The 19,588-nt window shown below is 42.0% G+C and overlaps 2 protein-coding genes across 2 annotated transcripts; one reads left to right on the top strand and one right to left on the bottom strand.

Annotated features, from left to right (window-relative positions):
* Window positions 1-2,651: 2,651 nt before the first annotated feature.
* wbp2 (WW domain binding protein 2) lies at window positions 2,652-9,783 on the top strand. Its single transcript, XM_061094656.1, has 8 exons — window positions 2,652-2,853; window positions 5,416-5,524; window positions 5,939-6,074; window positions 6,193-6,285; window positions 6,386-6,532; window positions 6,626-6,748; window positions 7,520-7,596; window positions 8,453-9,783. Exons 1-8 carry the CDS (start codon window positions 2,795-2,797, stop codon window positions 8,498-8,500), a joined length of 792 nt encoding a protein of 263 aa, XP_060950639.1. The 5' UTR covers window positions 2,652-2,794; the 3' UTR covers window positions 8,501-9,783.
* trim65 (tripartite motif containing 65) lies at window positions 9,731-19,094 on the bottom strand. Its single transcript, XM_061094655.1, has 8 exons — window positions 19,025-19,094; window positions 17,439-17,889; window positions 17,239-17,334; window positions 15,807-16,037; window positions 13,440-13,608; window positions 13,247-13,336; window positions 12,811-13,028; window positions 9,731-11,707 (listed from the first exon to the last, which is right to left on the bottom strand). Exons 2-8 carry the CDS (start codon window positions 17,865-17,867, stop codon window positions 11,399-11,401), a joined length of 1,542 nt encoding a protein of 513 aa, XP_060950638.1. The 5' UTR covers window positions 17,868-17,889; window positions 19,025-19,094; the 3' UTR covers window positions 9,731-11,398.
* Between the last annotated feature and the right edge of the window lie 494 nt (window positions 19,095-19,588).

The following is a 19,588-nucleotide window of genomic DNA, read 5'->3' as shown; positions in this document are numbered from 1 at the left end:
AATATCCGAAGGAGTGAACTGTCTGCCTTCTGCATCACATTGTGGTGTTGGGAACTTTGTCCTATTCAGCTGAATATAGACTCTGACAGATTCTGATAAATTCTTGATTATATTCTTACAGTAGATACACTCTTTTTTTTTTTTTTGTTATATTCTCTGTTTTATTTCCTGCTACAATAAATTCACAAAAGACAGTTTGATCTGAGAGTTCTTATTTAATTTCTCTCACCAAGACTTTCCACCACATTAAAAACATGATGTTAAAACTTTAAAATAATACCTGAGTTTGTAAACATTTTATGGCACGTTGTAATCTATATTAGTTTATGGAATTTAACATACACAGAATGTATATTTCTTCAGCTTGTTAATGAAAACAAATGGTATTTCTCAAAACATCCAGATACAGAAGTTATAATTTGTGCTTTAGACTGATGTCACTGAGTCTGACATTGTGATTGTGAGTCAGAGATGTGCTGACTGGCCTCTGCTCAGAGACCATAGTTTCCTCTTCTTTAGGGCCACCTTCTGGCCAATGTTCACATTTCTTGTCCCAGTAAGTATGCATCAACAATTTAGTTTTCTACTGTAGGCCAATAGAAATAATACCTCACAGTGGTCTTGGTTTGCTGTCTTGTTAACATACTTTTGTGAAACAAAGGACCCTGTTGTCTGCACTGTAGTATAAGAGAGAAAATATCAGTTTCTTCCAGATCTCTGTCTCCAGTCCAGTTATCTTTTATTACGAAAGCCAGGCTTTCGGCCCACCTGACTCTGGTTCAAAACAATATGGTTGCAAGATTGTATCTTCGTCTCTAGTAGCCATATTTCTACAGAGGTAATGGATAGCAGAAAATCTGGGCGCTTCTATCTCGTGAAGGAGGGAGGAGGGGGGGGGGGGGCACTCAAACCAGGTCAACAAGAACAAAAATATGTGGTTGTTGTTTTTTTAAATTGAAATCGGTGATGAAAAGCCTAATCAACCACTGGAACATTGTTACAGCCGTGTGGCCTTGCTTGTTGGTAGTAGATCAGAATGGACATAAAGACCAAAATAGTTAGTGTTGACACATCGTCAAGAGCCAAGTCGGACGTTTGGGAAAAATGTTATATTACCAAACACTCCGAGCACAACGGGCTACTGCGAAGGCGCAATCACCTCTGGTTACTAGTCTTGTTTGAGGTTTGTCGAGGAGCAGTTGAGTGGCGCATCTCAGTTCCCTAACTGGAGTGTGCATAATGAGAAGTTTGGATAAATAAGATGGTGCCAGTCTCTTAAGATATTTAAAAGTTAAGATAACTGTTGGTCTCCTGCATCATGGCGTGGGCAGGGCTTCAGGATGAAGCACTCTGGGAAGGTAGACCTGTAATTATATAACCCAAAAGAGAGAAATGAGAACTGAAACTGTGCTTCTCAATACTCAATTTTGTGTTTTCTTTTGTTTCTCCTGAGGTTTTTGATGCAAGATTGCAATTTTGTTTTTTACTGTGGAAATGGTTTCAGATAAGTTAAATTATTATATTTATCCATTCTGTGAAAGTACCTCTGTGTCTTTCTCAGCTGCCTCTTCTGTCACCTGCATAAGAACACAAACAATATGAGGACTGGCTCGGTCTGAGGGATGGTGAAGCTAACACCATGGTGGACACAGCTATGGGGCTCCAGAAACCTAAAAACACCACACAGACATTCAGCTATACTGACATGAGGACTTCTATCATTATTTAGATGCAGGACACATCAGCACATTATAATTACATTTATTTGGTCCACAGTTAAAATATTCTGTGGATGTAAAATTCTGTAAATTAATGTAGAGCGACCAATGCAACATCCAGAAATGGACTTTTGCTTTTTTTTTTTTAATTTTACTATCAGGTTTTTCACATCAATAGATACAATTCACCACTAGTGCTTAACTTCCATTAGTGAATGTGCTGAGGTTTAATTTTTTTAGGTGAAACCCATGTTTGTTTCTCACCTGCTGTGAAGAGGAAGGTGAGGTAAAGCCACAATAGGCAAGTGATGGGCGCCGCCATTAACATGTCGATAGCTTCAATGTGGACTCGGATATTAATGGGGTTGGGACGGTAGACAAAGTACAGGTTGTATTTGTTCACAAGCCACCTCAATATCATCCACAGTAGACCTGATGGAGTCAGACACACACACACACGCACATGCACACACACACACACACACACACACAGACACATACAAGCACGCACACACAACTTTTAAGAACCACACCATGGAAATGACTGGTTACATGTCTTATGCATGAAAGTGAAACAGGGACATTGAGGTGTTTGGTCTGATATAATGGAGTAATCAAGAGAATTACGTGTATCGAATGTGTACAGGTACATGTTTGTGTTGAGCTAACTACTCACCAAAAGGCGCAATGATGGGACAAATGAAGCTGTTATTCATAACAACGGTGAATGCACATTTTTTTATTGTTTATTTTTTTTAATGCGGGCCAATTAAAAGTGGATGGCGAGCCGCAGTCGGCCCGCGGACCGTAGTTTGGACACCCCTGATTAAGACCATAGACTGAGGGGAGGAAGTGACGTCAGTTATATTATGATCAGAGGAAGTCCCTCCTCCAGTGACAGTCAGGATTGGAGGAGTGGCCTGGGTGACAGCGCGGAGGGCGTGTCACAGAGCGAGGTAGCGAACCGGAAGTTGAGAGCCACAGGCCCGGAGACACGGCTCATCACGCAGGAAACTCGACCCCGCTGCTCCATTCCTCTTTCACGTCTGTGGACCCGAGGAGGGAGGGCCGACGACATGAGTCTGAACCAGAACCAGTCGGAGTCCGGCGGAGTCATCATCAACAACAGTGAGAGGTAAACGCCAGCTGCGACTGTGACGTGCTAGCTAGCGGCTAACGGTCCACCACAGGTTCCGCACGGAGCACGTCACAGCAAAAGTCGACATGTTTCTCTACTCATCGATAGATGCTTTATATTCATGGCAGCTTGTTCTAGTACACACAGCACGACCTCACAGTTGACACCCGGTTTACCACAGTCTAGTGCTTTTATTGCTTGTCACGTACAAGTCCAACCAACGAGGGCGATATCGTAGAAGACAATATTAAATGTAGATGAAGTGGGGCGACTTTCAATGTGACGTCTGTCCAGTCGGAACCGGGCGTGGGACCCAAACATGGCCTTCTACCGGTTCTATCACCGGGTTTCACATGATTACACAAATGTCTACGTGATTTAAACTTCGTAGTGGATTTAACGTGTCGGTGCATTATGTTATTTAATCAAGAGAATGTGTCAGTATTTGTTGCTGCGTTGCTTAGTGTCTCACCACCTGCTCACGGGCCTCCTCTGTTGTGTTTTGGTCATTAACATTTATTTGCCTATAGTATTTTCTATTAAATTTGTTTCCAATTTTTCTATTTTCTATATTTAAAATTGGTATTAAAATGTGCTGAAACTGTTATAAAGACATAGTGAAGTTTAATATTTAAATAATATATTGATTAACAATGAATAATCATTAAATTATTGTTTGTACGACCTATATTCACAAATCACATCTAGCCTCCTAGGGCATAACAAGGTGCAATATCCTCTGCTGTAAAAAGCAGAGTATAAATAAAAACATAGAAACCTCATCTTGCTCCCAGGACACACAGAAGTGCAATAAATGTCTCTTACAAAAATGATAATACAGCACCAACACCATATCAAATGTGCATTGTTAACATTAAAGAAGGAAGGGTAAATAAGTGTTTCAACAATGAAAGAGTCTTGTGATGCGGGTAGGGTTGCAAATTCCGGGAATATTCAAAGTTGGAAACTTTCCATGGGAATATACGGGAATATACGGGAATTAACAGGAATAAACTGGAAATCTTGTGGGTAATTTATACTAACTGTATTTACCTTGTCATATACAGACATAAATATAAACATTTTATTTTGTCATAGGCTGATTTGAGCCCTGAAAAAACTTTGGGTACTTGACTATATGCTTCTGCATCGTTGTGTCATTCTTAACATAGGTCTTTGCACAGTATTTGCAAATGAACACAGCCTTTCCTTCTACATTGGATGGGGTGAAATGTCTCCACACATGAGAGAGTGCACGTGGCATTGTTCTGTAGAATAAGATGAGAAAAAAGTTTGTAAAAAAACACAATGCAATGCCAGAGATATAAATAGTTAGCCAAACAATTGGAATATTCTGTAAAAATATTTTACAATTGATGGATAAATTAATGGAAATAGGCTAGATGAAGACATGAACAATCCTTAATCAGGATGCTAATATATTTTCCCCAGTAATATCATCGAAACTTACCTGACTAGTCCTGCACACTACAGCAGGCCTCTACAGCCCTGCTGTAGTGTGAAGGATGCTGGGAATTATCTGTGCATGTGATGGAAGAATGCACAGTGGAGCGTTGAAATTTACCGTGCAGTGTGTGCTGCATTCCATACATCTTTAAAAGAGTGTTTTGAATGATGTTTTTATGGCTCAGCGTTTAATTTGCATAGTTGTTTTATTTTTCAAAATTCCCCAAATTCCCGAGGTTAATATTCCAGTGGAAAGTTTCCGGAAAGTTTCCAGATATTAACCGGAAACTTAACATTATTAACATTAAAGAAGGAAGGGTAAATAAGTGGTTTAACAATGAAGGAGTCTTGTGATGCGGGTAGGGTTGCAAAATTGCGGGAATATTCAAAGTTGGAAACTTTTCTTTGCAACCCTAGATGCGGGTACAAATGAAACTGTAGATAAATATCAGATGTCCATTCACAACCATGGTGAACAAAGCATGTGCCTGTTAGAACAATACAAATATATACACAAATCTGATGTCAGGTGATGATACTTAAAATGATCTCAAAACAAGCAGGTCGGAGAAGAGAGGGCTGAGTGCAAACGTGGAATTCAAATGTCTGAGAGTCAGGATATGATATCAATAATTGTGTATAACAGTGGATGCTAGCACTAGCAGGTCCTGGCTATGGTCAGACCAGCAGCAGTTCATGCTTTTACAGAACCAGAGTCACTGCAGTTTGCATTATATTTTAAAGTGTCAGTTTGTTGCAGAACATACTATTGAGCGATAGTAAACCTATTGCAGCTGACCCAGAACCAGTAGTAAGCCCTGTCAGTGGATAGCATGTAAACCTAATCCTTCCACTGTTTACTGACACTAAGTGAAGGGCCATGTTTGGTGACGGGAAAGTTGATCACAATTGATCTCATTAAGGTAGAATTAGAAATCAAACAAAAACCCAATCTCCATGTCATTTTTGTACACTGAAATTGTGATGAAATAGAAATATTATATTTTATCGTACCTCTTGGGGGGGGGGGGGAAACAAATTCCCTGATCAAATTGTTCTGTCCTGTGTTCTCATGTCCATTTCTGTCCTCAGCCTGTTGATGAACTATGACAACGTGGAGCTGGTTTTCTGTGACGCGGACAGGCTGCCCGAAGCCTTCAGAAAGAGCAAGAAGGGCAGCATCTACCTAACTCCATACCGGGTGAGAGACAAGAGCCAGGTGTCTTACTCTGTGTTTAATCAGGTTCAGCACAAACAAAAGAAGTTGAGCCAAAGTGCTTCACAAACATGACAGTGCGAGAGAAGATGCAGTAGAAGACACATAAGGTACAAGTTAATGAGATAAAAACAGAGACCAGAGATTAGATTTACAATTGTCAATAGTGGTATCGGATACTATTCCTGAGCAACAGAGAAAGATTGGTCCTCTTTAGGTTTTAGACGAGAAGGGGGGAAGACTTGGGGCCAGAGCAACAAACAAATAGACTGGAATTAAAACAGGTTCTCCTTGATGGAGGTAACAACCTGCTGAATTTGAGGTAGGGGGAAGTTGAGGCTGCGTTTTTGAGTTCATGCGAACGTGGAGATGATGTTGTTTTCCGGCGTTTCCCCTCAGGTGATCTTTGTGGCTAAAGGCCGCGATGCTCTGCAGTCTTTCATGATGCCCTTCTACCTGATGAAGGGCTGCGAGGTCAAGCAACCCGTACTGGGAGCCAATTACATTAAGGGCACTGTCAATGCAGAGCCTGGAGGTAGGCATACGAGTTGTGTTACAGTGGTGTATTAACACACCCTACTATCTGACTGTTGGTTTGTTGACTACACATTAAGTACAATAGATTTCTTATTGTGTTATTATTTTACTTACAGGTGGCTGGGAGGGAAGTGCTACTTTCAAGTTTGTCTTTGCTGCCGGAGGAGCAATAGAGTTTGGCCAGTACATGCTGCAGGTGGCAGCTCAGGGTACGATGACAAACCAACTTTAAACAGCATCATAAACGTCTGAGGTATTTCCTCCTGTTGTTTCTTCACCTGACGTCTCCTCATGTCACGTGTTTCTCAGCATCCAGAGGTCAGCCGGTGACTGCTGACTTCGGCGGATGCCCCTACATGGCCAACGGGGCCTACGCCTGCCCCCCTCCCCCCGCTAACGGGATGTACCCTTCTGCCCCTCCACCTGGTTACTCCTACCCCAACCCTCCTCCTCCAGGTAGAAGCTGTTATTAATGCAGCCCCTTAAGAGCGATCTCCATGTGTCCCCAGCCCCCCTGCTAATTTTCCTTTCTGTGTTGGTGCTGCTCAGGTGGATTCTACCCCAGCCCTCCTGCGTTTGATGCCTCCGCCGGCTACATACCTCCACCTCCGTATTCTGCTCCTCTTGGCCAGCAGCCGCCTCACGACCCAGACCTTCCGTCCTCAGCAGCAGGTGAGAAGCTCCGACTGACCAGAACTGCTCGGCTCCAGCCCACTTGAGGTGTCACTGCACTGAAAAATTAGTTACTATAGGTAATTTAGAGGAGTTTAAACTGTGGGCTTAATTATTCATTTTTAAATTCTTGCACTGATTACATTTTTGCAAATATTACATATTCAATATATATATATATATATATATATATATATATATATATATATATATCTGTAGCACCTTTTAAAACCAGAGTTTCAAGGTGCTTAATAAAATATAAATACAAAATTAGCAAATCATAGAAAGGCCAGATCATACTCAGCAATGCAAAATAATAAAACAGACATAATTACAGTTTAGGTGACAGTAATGCATTAATTCACCTGTAATTAGTAATTAACTTTCAACAATCATATATTTTTTGTGATGCTGTGAAAATTTGAAGATATTGCGATATTGATATTTAAAATGGGAAGTCCAAGTTGATAATTTTAATTAATTGAGAATAGAACAATACGGTCATATTGGTCATGAGAGCTATCAATATTTGTCATAGCAGTGAAACACAGTGGATATTTCTTTAGATGTCACAGAGATATCAAGTAAACAAACTGATGTACAATGAGCAAACCAGTGAAGGGGTGGTTGAAAACCCCAGAAAAAGCTCACTCTCATTTTGTCTGCACTGCTCTTTACCTCTGTCTTACTGAACCCATGGCATTTCAGGCTTGATTATGGTATACTATGTTTAATTAAATTCCCCTCTCTCTCTTTCTCTCTCTCTCTCAGCGGAGGCTAAAGCAGCCGAGGCAGCAGCGAGCGCTGGCAGTGCCACGCTGCCTCCCACACATGTGTACCTGCCACATGTAAGTTGTTCCCCATCGCTCTTGGCTGATTTATCCACCAGTTCTAACACATAATGGCCTGAGGCTGCTTTTTTAAAACAAAAGTAAAATAGGAGCAAACAACTGTGGTTTATCTTTTATTCAGAGGCTGTGGGTTGTTGACCTATATATTCTTCTTTTCACAAGGGCATTTGAAAAGTCAAGTCCATTTGAAGGACTATACATTTCAAGGGCATTTTTTAGATGCTGCATTTTATTTAATTTGCTACAAGAAAAATATTCAACGTTTTTTTTAGAAAGGTTTTTTCCTTTATACCCCATTAAGACAATTTCAGCCACACAGCAAAAATGGTCACAAATAGCAACAGTTTTATTTGCTGTGTCAGGATGCAGGAGTAACATCCTTCAGAATTTTTGGTCTATGAAAGCGTTGCCATTGTAGGATTTTTCATTTGTATCACCAGCTTTTCTGCCCTTACTATAGCATTGTTAGCTTCGATTACTTTGAGCTGCTGCTGGACCCTCATAGTTGGCTTCGACTCTGGCGCCCAATAAATCCTGGAATAGGTTTACCCAAAAACAATCCGCCCACTGGCTACTTTGTTTTTCACCAGTTACACTTGTAAACACTTTAACAATACTTTTTTAATAATAATTTTTGCCTTGCACCACGGTATTTTTCAATAGAAATTCCCAGAGTTGAAGTTTAAAAGTTCAGCACCTAGACAAAACAACTCAACAGCAAAAACAAGTATCATTTGTTTTCATGGTGTCTGTGGTGACGTGTGTGAAAAGCTCATACAAGCTTAAACATGCTCACAGTGGCTTACTCTGTGCTGCTGTTGTCTCCAAATGAGATTTTCCCTTCTCTCCATAGGACAAGCCTCCTCCCTACTCCCCCCCAGAGGACAAGAAGAACCAGTAGACCTGCTCGATCTCACCCTCAGCCTGTTTCTCATTTCTCCTTCTCCATCACTTTGGTTCCCCTTCTATTAACTTGGCATCAAAAAGGCCAAAGTAAAATTTTTTAATATCCTCTCTCTCCTCCCTCTCGTCTTCCGAGTCTCCTTCCAATTCATCGTCTTTGGTCTTACCCATTTCTCATTCCATTGCTTTTCTCACCTCAGCCTAAACCTTTCACATTCCTTAATAATTTAGATTTATTCATGAGCTTCTTTCTTCTCAGAAGCACCTTTACTTGATGGAGATTGGGACAAGTATTAGTAGCACTTCGAGGGGGACCAGTAGAAGTTTGTTCAGGCCAAAGACGGTCTGGATTTTGGGACGTTTTTCAATGTAGTTGAGAAACACTTTGTGACCTGACCTGCTATTTTAGCATTTATTGCCTTGTAAGTGTCACAAGACTCATGCCGCCACTCTAAACTCTGGATTCAGCTCATTTTGAATCTTCTCTGACTGTTTATTGAATTGAACCGAACTGAACCGAATAATGTTTCTTTGCTAACCTATCCAGAGTCAAGCTGAATGCAGTCTTTTATTTTTCTATCATTTGTGTGTACAGGCTTTTAATATGTAGAATAAAAAGTGAGATATTTTTCTCAAGAACACTAACATAGAGGAAAAACTAGTGTTTGTAAAGCCAGCGGCTCGCAAGGCGGCCTGGTCCACTTTGATGTGTTTTATTGGATGAGAGTAGCCACACAGATTAGAGCAGTGAAGATCTGATCCTGGATTAGAGCGGAGAGCGAGGGCGGCCAGGACCAGGAGGGACAAACCGCCAGTAGGGATTATCTCTTACGTGAAAGAGCAGAGCAGTCACCCAGTGATATCACTTCCTGTTTCGTCAGACCCACCACCAACCTGCTTCACCCGTCATTCGTCTAACATGCGTTTTCACCATCCTAACAGGGCCATTAGAGGATGTTTATTCTTTCTGTGGTTGTGAAACATTTGAGGTCAGCCTGATCTCTGAGCGTCGGCTCTTCCTTCCTCTGTGGTCATTAATCTATAAACTGTATCTGTGGCACATCCGTGGCTGATTATTTGCACTTTCAGAATGCTATGCATCGGGCTCTTGTTCGCTCTGTCATGGCTGTGTGTAAAATAATAATAAACCTCTGTATTTATTTCAAACTAATTTATTGAATAATTCATGTGAAATGGCTCAAATAAGAAAAAGCATGACCTCAACTGATGAATGTGTGCATTGGATTGCATTTTATTAAATGGATCTTGATTCATGTGGAACACAGCTGTCTTTTGTCTTTGTTGCGATCACACGCTGATGGTAATCCACTTTAGTGCATGGGCGAATGTAACATGTTCCAGAGTCAGCAGGAGGACTTGTGTTTTAATGTCATTCGGCGAAATCCGCACGGAAATGTAAGTGGTTCCCATCTGCACTTTCGCCAACTTGTGCAAATCCACAGCAGGTTCTCAAGTATGGTGCAGGACGTCCTGAGCCTCAAGTACCTTTAGAGTCCAACAGTCCCAGCTAGGATTTCAATGTGCTCACGATAAAAAAGAAGAAGAAAAAAAAAAGGAGTCCGTTGAAACAGCAGATCTCATCACCACCCAATCAGCATCACATGCTTCTCACAGTTCAGGCAGGGCAATTAGTTTGTGCATTCATGATCAGATCCCAACATGATGATGCTTTACATTTACAGTAAAGATGTACAGTTCTATGGATTTGGTTTCTCTTACATTACCTACAGCACATGAGAGGAGATTTAACAGGGAAATTAAATGAAGCAGGTTCTCTAGTGTTATTGTGCTGTATGCACTGACTCCATTATAATATGAACTGTTTCACATCTTTGCGTTTATTGAAGTCTGCCAAGAGATGAAACGATAAGGAAGAAAAAAATAATCTGAAAAATGATGAGTGCACGACAATAAATACAACAGCAATTTAAAGAGGAAATAAAATCTGAGATTGCAAGAATAAAGCTGTAATTTTAGGCTGCGTGTGATTTTAGAGAAGGGATATTGGAGGATCTGCCTCTCGCCTGCATTAAAGTGAGGAATATGAAGCATCATGTTAAGTCGTACTTTAGTATAGATTTCACAAATAAGAAAATACTTGCTCAACAGGAGTTTGAAAAGATTGTGCAAGAAATTTAGCATATTCCGAAGAATGCATTGCACAGACTTGGAGGAAGTTGAGATTAGGTAAAGATTTTGGATCCAGAGGTGGAATTCCGGCGAGTACTTTTGGGCTCTCCAAAAAATTTGGGATCCTCATTTTGATAACATGACTATATCCTTGTAAAATTGTGCCTTTCAATTACATCTTTATTCATGTTAAATCACAACATTATTGACCTGAACTTTAAAAATAAGAAATTTCAATTTCTGCCAGATTTCCAGGCAGCTTGGTTGATGGTGTGAACAGCATTACAAAAACGGCCTTTTCTTTTTCTAACACTTGTTTTGCTGCGCTGACTTTTTGTATGCGTGCAGTGTGAATGTGTCTTTCCCAACTCCAGTAATAAATTCCCTTGTTCAAAATGAAACTCCAGTGATCTGACTCACTGAGTGAAGGAGATGCTTCTTGTCTTCCTGAGAGTAGACGTCTATCTAAACCTGGAAGTTATTGATTACATGCTATGAAGAAAAAACAGAGAATGAAGTAGTGCCGTCGTTAGACCAAATCCCTGTGGGCCTTTAGAGTTTGGGGGAGAAAGCCCCTCACAGTCGCTTCTGCTAAAAAACAATGTATAAAGGCAGTCACTGTGAAAAGACAAAAAAAACTCCTAAATGGTTAACCGTGATCTTCTCTGTTGAGTCCGACAGTGGCCATGTTTGATAGTGCTTCTTATCACTGAGCTCCCGTCTTCACGTCTCCATGCATGTACCCTCATGTGGAGCACAGGGTGATGCTGACCCCCTCTCCTATCCAGCAGGCGGGGTACAGCTCCTTGGTGAAGGCATAGTGGAAGGCGTGCAGCCGGGTCTGACCGTCCCCGTAGTAGGTGAGCGTCCCCGCCTCGTAGTCCAGCAGCATGCCGATGCGCCTGTGCTGCGAGTGGCCCACCAGGGTCTCCTTCCGGCTGTTGTGCCAGGCGCTGAGCTGGTGCTCGTCCAGCTGCAGGCTCCAGGAAAGTTCGTTCATACCCACCATGCAGCGCTTGCCTTTCTCCTTCCTGGGGATGGCCTCGTACGTCACCTGACGAGAGACAGATTTCCTTCACTTAATCACTTATGTCACTAGAGGCTGATCAATGTGGATTTTTGGATGCTGTTTGAAATCGGGGATTAAAAGAATGTATGTCCAACATATGTATTAGAAAAAAAAAAAAAATTTGCAATAATTCCCAAGTTGTCTTGAATTAAGAAAATATATATTAAGGCTTAAGAACCCATTAAATTCTTAATTTCAGGATCAGGGGCCGATCCAGAAATGTCTTTTCACTTTCTATAAGATAAGATAATGCATTTTTCACACTTTTGATTTCTCTGAGAATATTTCAACGATCTTGATGGGAAAAAAAAATCTGTCATGTTTAGGGGACTGACATTTATGACTGTGTGAAATTTGGTGCCAATGCAAATAAAAATCTAGATCTAGTGAATTAAAATGTGGTTTCAAAAGGGGACTTAATTGGTGGAAGCATGTGCTCTACTAAGTCTTTCTAGTTGGTACAATTATTTCCAAGAATGTCTGAACACAATTTCAAGACATTCCACACAATACTTCTCAGAATATGAATATGAACAACTGAAGAGGATTATCACAATTATACACAATTGTACCTCAATAATAAAACTGAATGATCACCCAGAAGCTCTAGTCTGTAGTTTTTCTTTCCTCTACTGAGTTGTATTCTGGTCAGTGCTGACTATCTAAAGAAAAATTGGCTTGTTGTTCAGTTAGTGTGTCTGATTTTGGTCAGATTCAAGTCGAACAATAGCAACTTCTGGATATAGTTGCAATACTCGCAAACCAGACAATGTTACCATATGCTTCAGCTGCACTTTGGTGCTACGATACTAAATGAAGATGGTCAAATGGGAAACACTGTAGCATTGTAATTTTGAGGATATTAGCACTGAGCACAAAACACCCCTCCGCCCAAGTCCAGGCTCACAGAGCTGTTCACATGTCTAGACTCTCAGCTGTGTTTACATTGCTATGAAATGTTAGTAAGTGAATGTTAATTATAGCTACTGTGTTAATTCATTTTCCTGAGCTTCAGTTCCATTATTAATGATCCGTTCTCAAAACAGTTCACAAACAATACAGTTAGTCACTACAGAATATGTCTTTACCCCGAGGTAGGCCCAGGGCTTGGACACCTCCAGTTCCCAGTAGTGCTGCCCTTTGGTGAAGCCCTGGAAGCAGAGCACCTGCCAGGTGTAATCAAAGCGGGACTCGTGAACCGGCACGGGCCGGGGCCCAGACGTCAGGTGCTCCGCCCTCTGGTTCTCCTGAGACAGAAACAGGTGTCCGTTGGCCGTGCGGGGGTCAAAGGTCAGAGAGCATCGGTCTGTAATGACAAAGAAGTACAGACTAAGATCTAACAAAATCCAAAGATACTTCTTTTCCATCGTCTTATCTCAGGAGGACCAAAACCGGGACACAACTGTCCTTATTTTGAACTACTAACTAAATCCAATCCCAGAAGCTTGTTTAACTGCCCAACTTCTGCAAATGACTTGTAAAAGGGTAAACAGTTTGAACAAGAAAACATCAGATAAGACTTACAAGCGTTGAGGCCCTCTTGCCCACCAGGGTGGCACGGAGCAGCGGGACTGGGAACCACAGCTCCGACTGGCCTCTTATCCTGAGGAGAACCTGGCGACCAGTGAAGAGAATGAGAACACAAGAGCTAAAACTGAAAAATAAACTGCTGGTAAATGAAAACTAACTTCCTCCCTCATTCGAGAAGGCCCGTTACCATCTTTGTCCGGAGCCACTGTGGTGCTCACTGCTTTGTCCAGGTCCTCAGACACCAGCTTGGAGACGCGGGACAAGATGTCGGTGACGCAGTTTAATCGATCTTGAAGGTTGGGTGTTACATCTGTGGGGATGACCTTAAAATGTGGAACTTCTATAAGCATGGATTCCTGTGGAGAGATACAGAGAACATTCTAAGGAGGAGCTTGACATACTTTATTTGTTCGCTCTAGCTGCGTCATATTAAGGCCTTTATTTGCTTCATCACTACCCACACATCTGTTATACCTACAGCAACAATATCCAAGACACATTATAACATCAGATCCATCTAATATCTACATTTTCTCTATCTTCATTTTGGTATTTTAAAATATTGGCTGCACTGATAACACACACATTCAGCCGTCCTATAAGTGACTCCGGACTTACTCAACAGTTTGTTTGTCATGCATAGGGTTGCTTACTCCCTGAAAAATTAAAAAAGGGACACCTCATTGGCAGGGCCGGCCGACCCGATTGCCTTCACCCTCCCTGGCATGGTGAATTTTTTTAGCCCCTTTTTTTGTGAGTGAAATGATTTTTTAACTATTTGACCCTGAATTAAATTAGATGCATATTTTTGAGTGACATGAACACATGGAAAACAACTTATTATCCAGCAATTCACTTTAATAATAAACAAAATAAACACCCAAGTGTTAACTTTTTCCCATTCCTCCCGGTATTTTTTCATCCTTTTCTGCTTTTTTCTCGGAGGAGTACGAGTCGTCTTGCTGCTTGAAGCTGTACCGCCCTGTAAAGCAGTGTCGGCGTCTGTGGCACTGTCACCCATGCTGCTTTGTTGTCTTCCACTCTCTTCTCCTTATACTAACTTATCTTCCACTATCTTCTCCTTATACTTACTTATCTTCCTCTATCTTCTCCTCGAGCAACAGTACCTCCTCCACCAATGGGATAAGCGTATTCTGTATCATCGTACTCATGTGTGAATATGCTGTCAGCTCATTGATCCCAGAGCAGGACTTTGCCTGGGAACAAGTTCACCGTACATTTTCATATAAAGCGCCCTGTTATTACTAACCCTAACCCTAGTCATGCACAACGCAGCCCGACGTTTTCCACCCAGGCGCCTTAACAACAGCAACAAATCCTCTGCAGGATTCAGGTGAGGGATGGTGCAGCAAGCGGAGGCAGGATATAACATATTCATTCTGCTGCAGGGACCACATGATTTTTCTTACAGCACATCGACACCGGCATCAGTCCGGATAACGACAAAATCTCTCAACATCAACGCCGGGTTTACACCGGGAGCTGAAGCGACGCGTAAGCGTCGCTTAAGCGCAGCGCCATGCCTTAAATAACAGCTGACTCCCATCGACTCTCATGTTAATCCTTTGTGCCGGTCGCACAGGACGCTGAAGTGCAGCGCTGCGCCAAGGCTGCCTCGCGCAGTGCAGCGATCGTTTCGGCGTCGAGTCTATTTTTTGCGCTTGACGCGAGCGTATCGCTGCAGGAAACACACTGAAAAATGATTTTAAACAATATTGATGACATATTTTATATGATATAAATGATCAAATATGCATCCCATAGTTTGTATTCCCCTTCTGTTGTCCTGGAGTTTTAATTTTACCAATTTTACCGATCACATTATTAAATGTCCCCCTCTGCCCCCCCACTACAGCCACACAAGCAGTCATAAAGATAAAAAGAGAGAGGGGGGGGCGGGAGTGTGTGTGTGTGTCTACGTACTCTCCCCGGAGTGGAGAATACGTAATTTACCCTCGACACCCGACATTGAACGGAGCAAACAGCGGAGAAGTTCTTGAAGAAGGATGACATTAAATTAATAATTGATATGGAGAAGTACAGTGAGGTGTATGATCCTCGGCACATGTTATATAAAGACAACATTAAAAAGGACAAATGCTGGGACGCCGTTGCAGTTAATGACAAATATCAGCTGGATCTGTGATCACGGAGAGGAATCGCAGGATGACCGCCGCGGAGAAAAGCGTGTTTGTTGTGACCAGCCTGGCGCCTGCGCACTAGGGATCTACGCGGCGCTTACGCGAGGCTTCAGCGTCCTGTGTGTTCAGCTCAGCGCCGGCGCGCTAGTGCGCTGCGCTTACGCGACGCTTACGCGTCGCTTCAGCGCCCGGTGTAAACCCGGCGTTAGTCTGTCTTCTACCTTTTTTTCATGTTAGCCTCTGTTACGTGTCTTTTTGCGAGGGGGCAGTTGGAGAAAGTCTGCAGAAACTCTTGAGGCTCTCACTCTCACATTTGCGTTCACACATAACACCTCATGCACACTGACTAAAACTAAAAGTCACTGCAGAAGTACAAAGTGAGCGGCTCAAACCTTGATGAGCTCCGTATCAGTGAGCTTGTTTACAGCTGCTATCTGCTCCTGGCTCTCTTTGAGTCTGGTGGAATGCTCCTCCAGCTCAGCCAACCGCGCCTCCGCCTCGGTGATGGTGGCCTCTCTCTGCTCATCGATGAAGAGCTCTGTGGCCTCCTGCTTCTCAGCCAGGATTTTCAGCAGGGTGGAGAACTTGACATTGGCCCAGGTCGAAGTCTGTTCAAGAGTCTCCTGTTAGAGGGGAAACACAGAATCACACATCTGCTCTGTTAAATTCTGGAACATGTTCTGAATATTTCCTTTTATCTAACTACAAATAATACATCAGAGCTGGTTTTGGAGCTGCAGCTTTGTCAGATTATACCAGAACATTTTGTTGCAAATTCACTACAACTTATGTGTGCATGCAGGGAGAATAATCAATGGCCCGATTTCCATTAAAGTCGGCTTTAACAGTGAGGCTGCTCCAGGGAGTGATCTGTTACTGACAGCTAAACACTGCTTGAAAAACAGTCTGGATTTTCAACTTCATCTGAACTCTGAGGGGGGAAGCAGGATTTTTACCCAATGTGCATTTTCTTCCTCTGTAAACCTCCCCCTCTCTTTGGCCTTGATTAAGCCAGTTTGTTTAAAGCATAGTGAAGCCTTTCGATCACATGGTCAGTGTTAACTACCTGTGTTCACACCTGGTATTCAAATGTTCGCTGAGACCCAATTTAACCCAGTTTGAGTTCAGAGATGCGTCTGACTTTGACAACGACATTTGTGTGTATGTTGGCGTAAACGAGGGAAAGAGAGGAAGTGGGTTAAGGGGGGACTGACTGAATGAATGTGTGCAGCTGTGAAGAAAGATTTGACCAATTTAAGAAAAGTATCAGTCAATAGGTGGTGATCAGTGTTGATATTGTGGCTACAAACAAATCAACGTATGGACACTGAGAAGCAAACAAATACTGATTATAGATTTCAGAGAGAGCAGTGTCAATCCTAAAGCTAGCATCATATACAAGGAAGAGGTGCAAATCGTACCAAGGAAATCACAACTTATATTTGATGCAAACACTGAGAAAAATAGTTTTAAGATGGCACATTAAAAAAAAATCCTAAATGCTGGTGGAACGATAAACAAAGATGATACAAGTGGGGAAACCAGAGAATACACTTTTTGAGGAAGCTAAACTCTTGATGTCTGGTTTGGTTTCATGCAATTTTTTGTCCAAAGTCTTTAAACATTTCTCGTTTTTGTGTTGGTTTAACGGCTGGTCTGTGAAGGACAAAAACTGTGCTAATCATATTGTTAAGGTTTGGCCCGAGATCATTGTAATCCAGCAAAAAGCAACTTAGTGCTGACCAGGTGTGATTGGATCTCAGGACGGATGGTACTACCAGGTCAGAACAGGGTCATAAACACAGGCTTATATGTGGAGCTGACCTTTGCTTGATCGATGTTCTCAGTCAAGTCCTTTATACAGTTCTGTGTCTCTTCGATGAGTTTCCCCACCTCCTTATTCTTCATCTCCAGCAGCATCTGTAAGGAAACATCAGACTCAGATAACAGCCTTTAAATAGTTACGATCAGTTTACAACTGGACTGACTTTGCATTTCACTCTAAACCCATTGTGTTACTATACCTCTTGATTTTCCCTTTCCGCCTCCAACAAGACCTTCTCATGGGCCGCACATTCTGCGATACCACACTCGCAGCACACAGACATTTTATCATGCCTGCAATAATAAACCAGAGGCTTTTTATGGCGATCACACAGCTGCATGGCTCGGACCCCTTCGTGTGCCCTCATGGGGGACTCCCTGCAGGACGGGCCGCCACTGTTCGCAGCCTCTGCCAGGACCGACAGGGACACATTCCGCTTGAGGATGGGCCGGGTGTTAAACTCCTTGCTGCAGAGCGGGCACTGAGGTCCGAGGTTGGCCTTGCTTTTGGTGTCCCAGTGGGTGATGATGCACTTCTTACAGAAGGTGTGTCCGCAGGGGATGGTCACAGGGAATCGGAAACGCTCCAGGCAGATGGCACAGGTTAGGTTTAAGTTCTGGGACTCCATCGTCAAAGAAGATCTGAGACCTCTGTGAGAAAAAAGGGAAAAATAAAGAAGCTGGTCATGGTGTGATATTGCAACTCTCTACTTTCTGGTCTTCCCAGTCAGCTTCTCTATGAAGTTCAACTGGTCCGGAACGCAGCTGTCCGGATCACCAGCAGAACACATCACTCCAGACCACTACACTGGCTACCTGTCCAAAACTGCAAAGATTATTATATTTCTCAGATTAACCTGCTCACTGCTCTTCTTGCCCACTCGTCCTCTCTGAGGTCTGCAGCCTTCAGCTGTACAGCCTCTCGTCTCTTGACTCTTTCTCCCACAAGTCACCTGTGACATCTTGCCTCAGAACCCACCACGAGTATTCTGTCTGACCTAAATGAGCCTTCATTTTTTGACAGAGATTATGGCTAGACGGCTCAGGTCTGTCTGGCCCCAGCTCATAGTTATGCTGCTCTAGGCCCAGAGGAACAGATCTTAATATTTCGCTTTTGATTGTTTCATATCTGCAAGGTGTCCTTGAAAGGTACCTGGTACTAAAACGCATTATTTGTATTACGATTGTTATTAAAATTATAATAAAGAATAACGTGAACACATCAGTATATAATGTCCTGGAACTTGCCTCTGATTAGATAAGATAGTATTCTATTAGTACTACAATGGGGAAATTTGTTGTGTTTATATATATATAAACTGTGAGCATATACACTGTAAGGGATTGCATATGAGATTAGTATTATCATGATAATTACTATTGTTATTATTATTAATAAATCATTTTATTATTGAGCATTAAGGTGTTAGTGCCATACTTTTAAGCTTGTATGTAGTAATTGTTCATGAAAAAAGGCAAAGAAAAGGAAGAAAGATACAATGTGCTGTATTTTTTTGTTCGAATAACAAAGCATTAATACAAAGCCCTGGCTAGATGTAGCGTTAGCTCCCCCACATGAAGTTGGGTGGAGGCAGAAGCTAACGTTAGCCTGGAGTCAGGTCAGCTCACGTTAGCTCGGTCTCTGAGGGACAAACACTGGTTCACGTTTCACGACCGGTCTCATTATTACCGAGCGAATTAACGCACAGTTTCACTAACGACACAGACACACAACACACACACAAACACACACACACACAAAACACACACAGTGTTGTTCCCTTACCACATCAGAGCTTCATTGGCGCAGAGCATCTGACTGAAAATAATGAAAACCGTCAGATGAAGCTTCCCTGATGACGACAGACGCAAAAACATGGCGCATTCACGTACAGTGGGGGAAAACCGAAAGCTCACACGGGAACCATATAACCACGTAATAACACAGAACAACGTGAAAACACCGATGTTGCCTGGGTGTTTCAATCAATGAATTCAGTTTGATATTTACTGATGTCACGTTAAGTAAACAAGCGAATGAAATGATTTCTATCATTTTTTTGTTTGAGTTATTTTTATTTAATCTAATTTTACTTCTTTCCCCTCATTTCCAGGTCCTGTTTGGTTTTTATTTTTTATATGAAAATGACTACTATCAAATATGTGAAGAATAATCTTTGAATGGCCCTCAATAAAAATGTCACACATTATTGATATTGGTTATTTTACAATCTTAATCTTATTTACTCCTGTGTTTCAGCAGCATTGTACTTATATCAGCCATATAGATTCACGAACACACAAAACACACTGTACAAAATATAAAATAATAACAACCAAACTACAAAAT

This window comes from Limanda limanda, chromosome 21 (genome assembly GCF_963576545.1).
Source record: "Limanda limanda chromosome 21, fLimLim1.1, whole genome shotgun sequence".
In the NCBI taxonomy this organism is placed as follows: domain Eukaryota; kingdom Metazoa; phylum Chordata; class Actinopteri; order Pleuronectiformes; family Pleuronectidae; genus Limanda; species Limanda limanda.
This window is presented reverse-complemented; position numbering and strand designations above follow the sequence as displayed.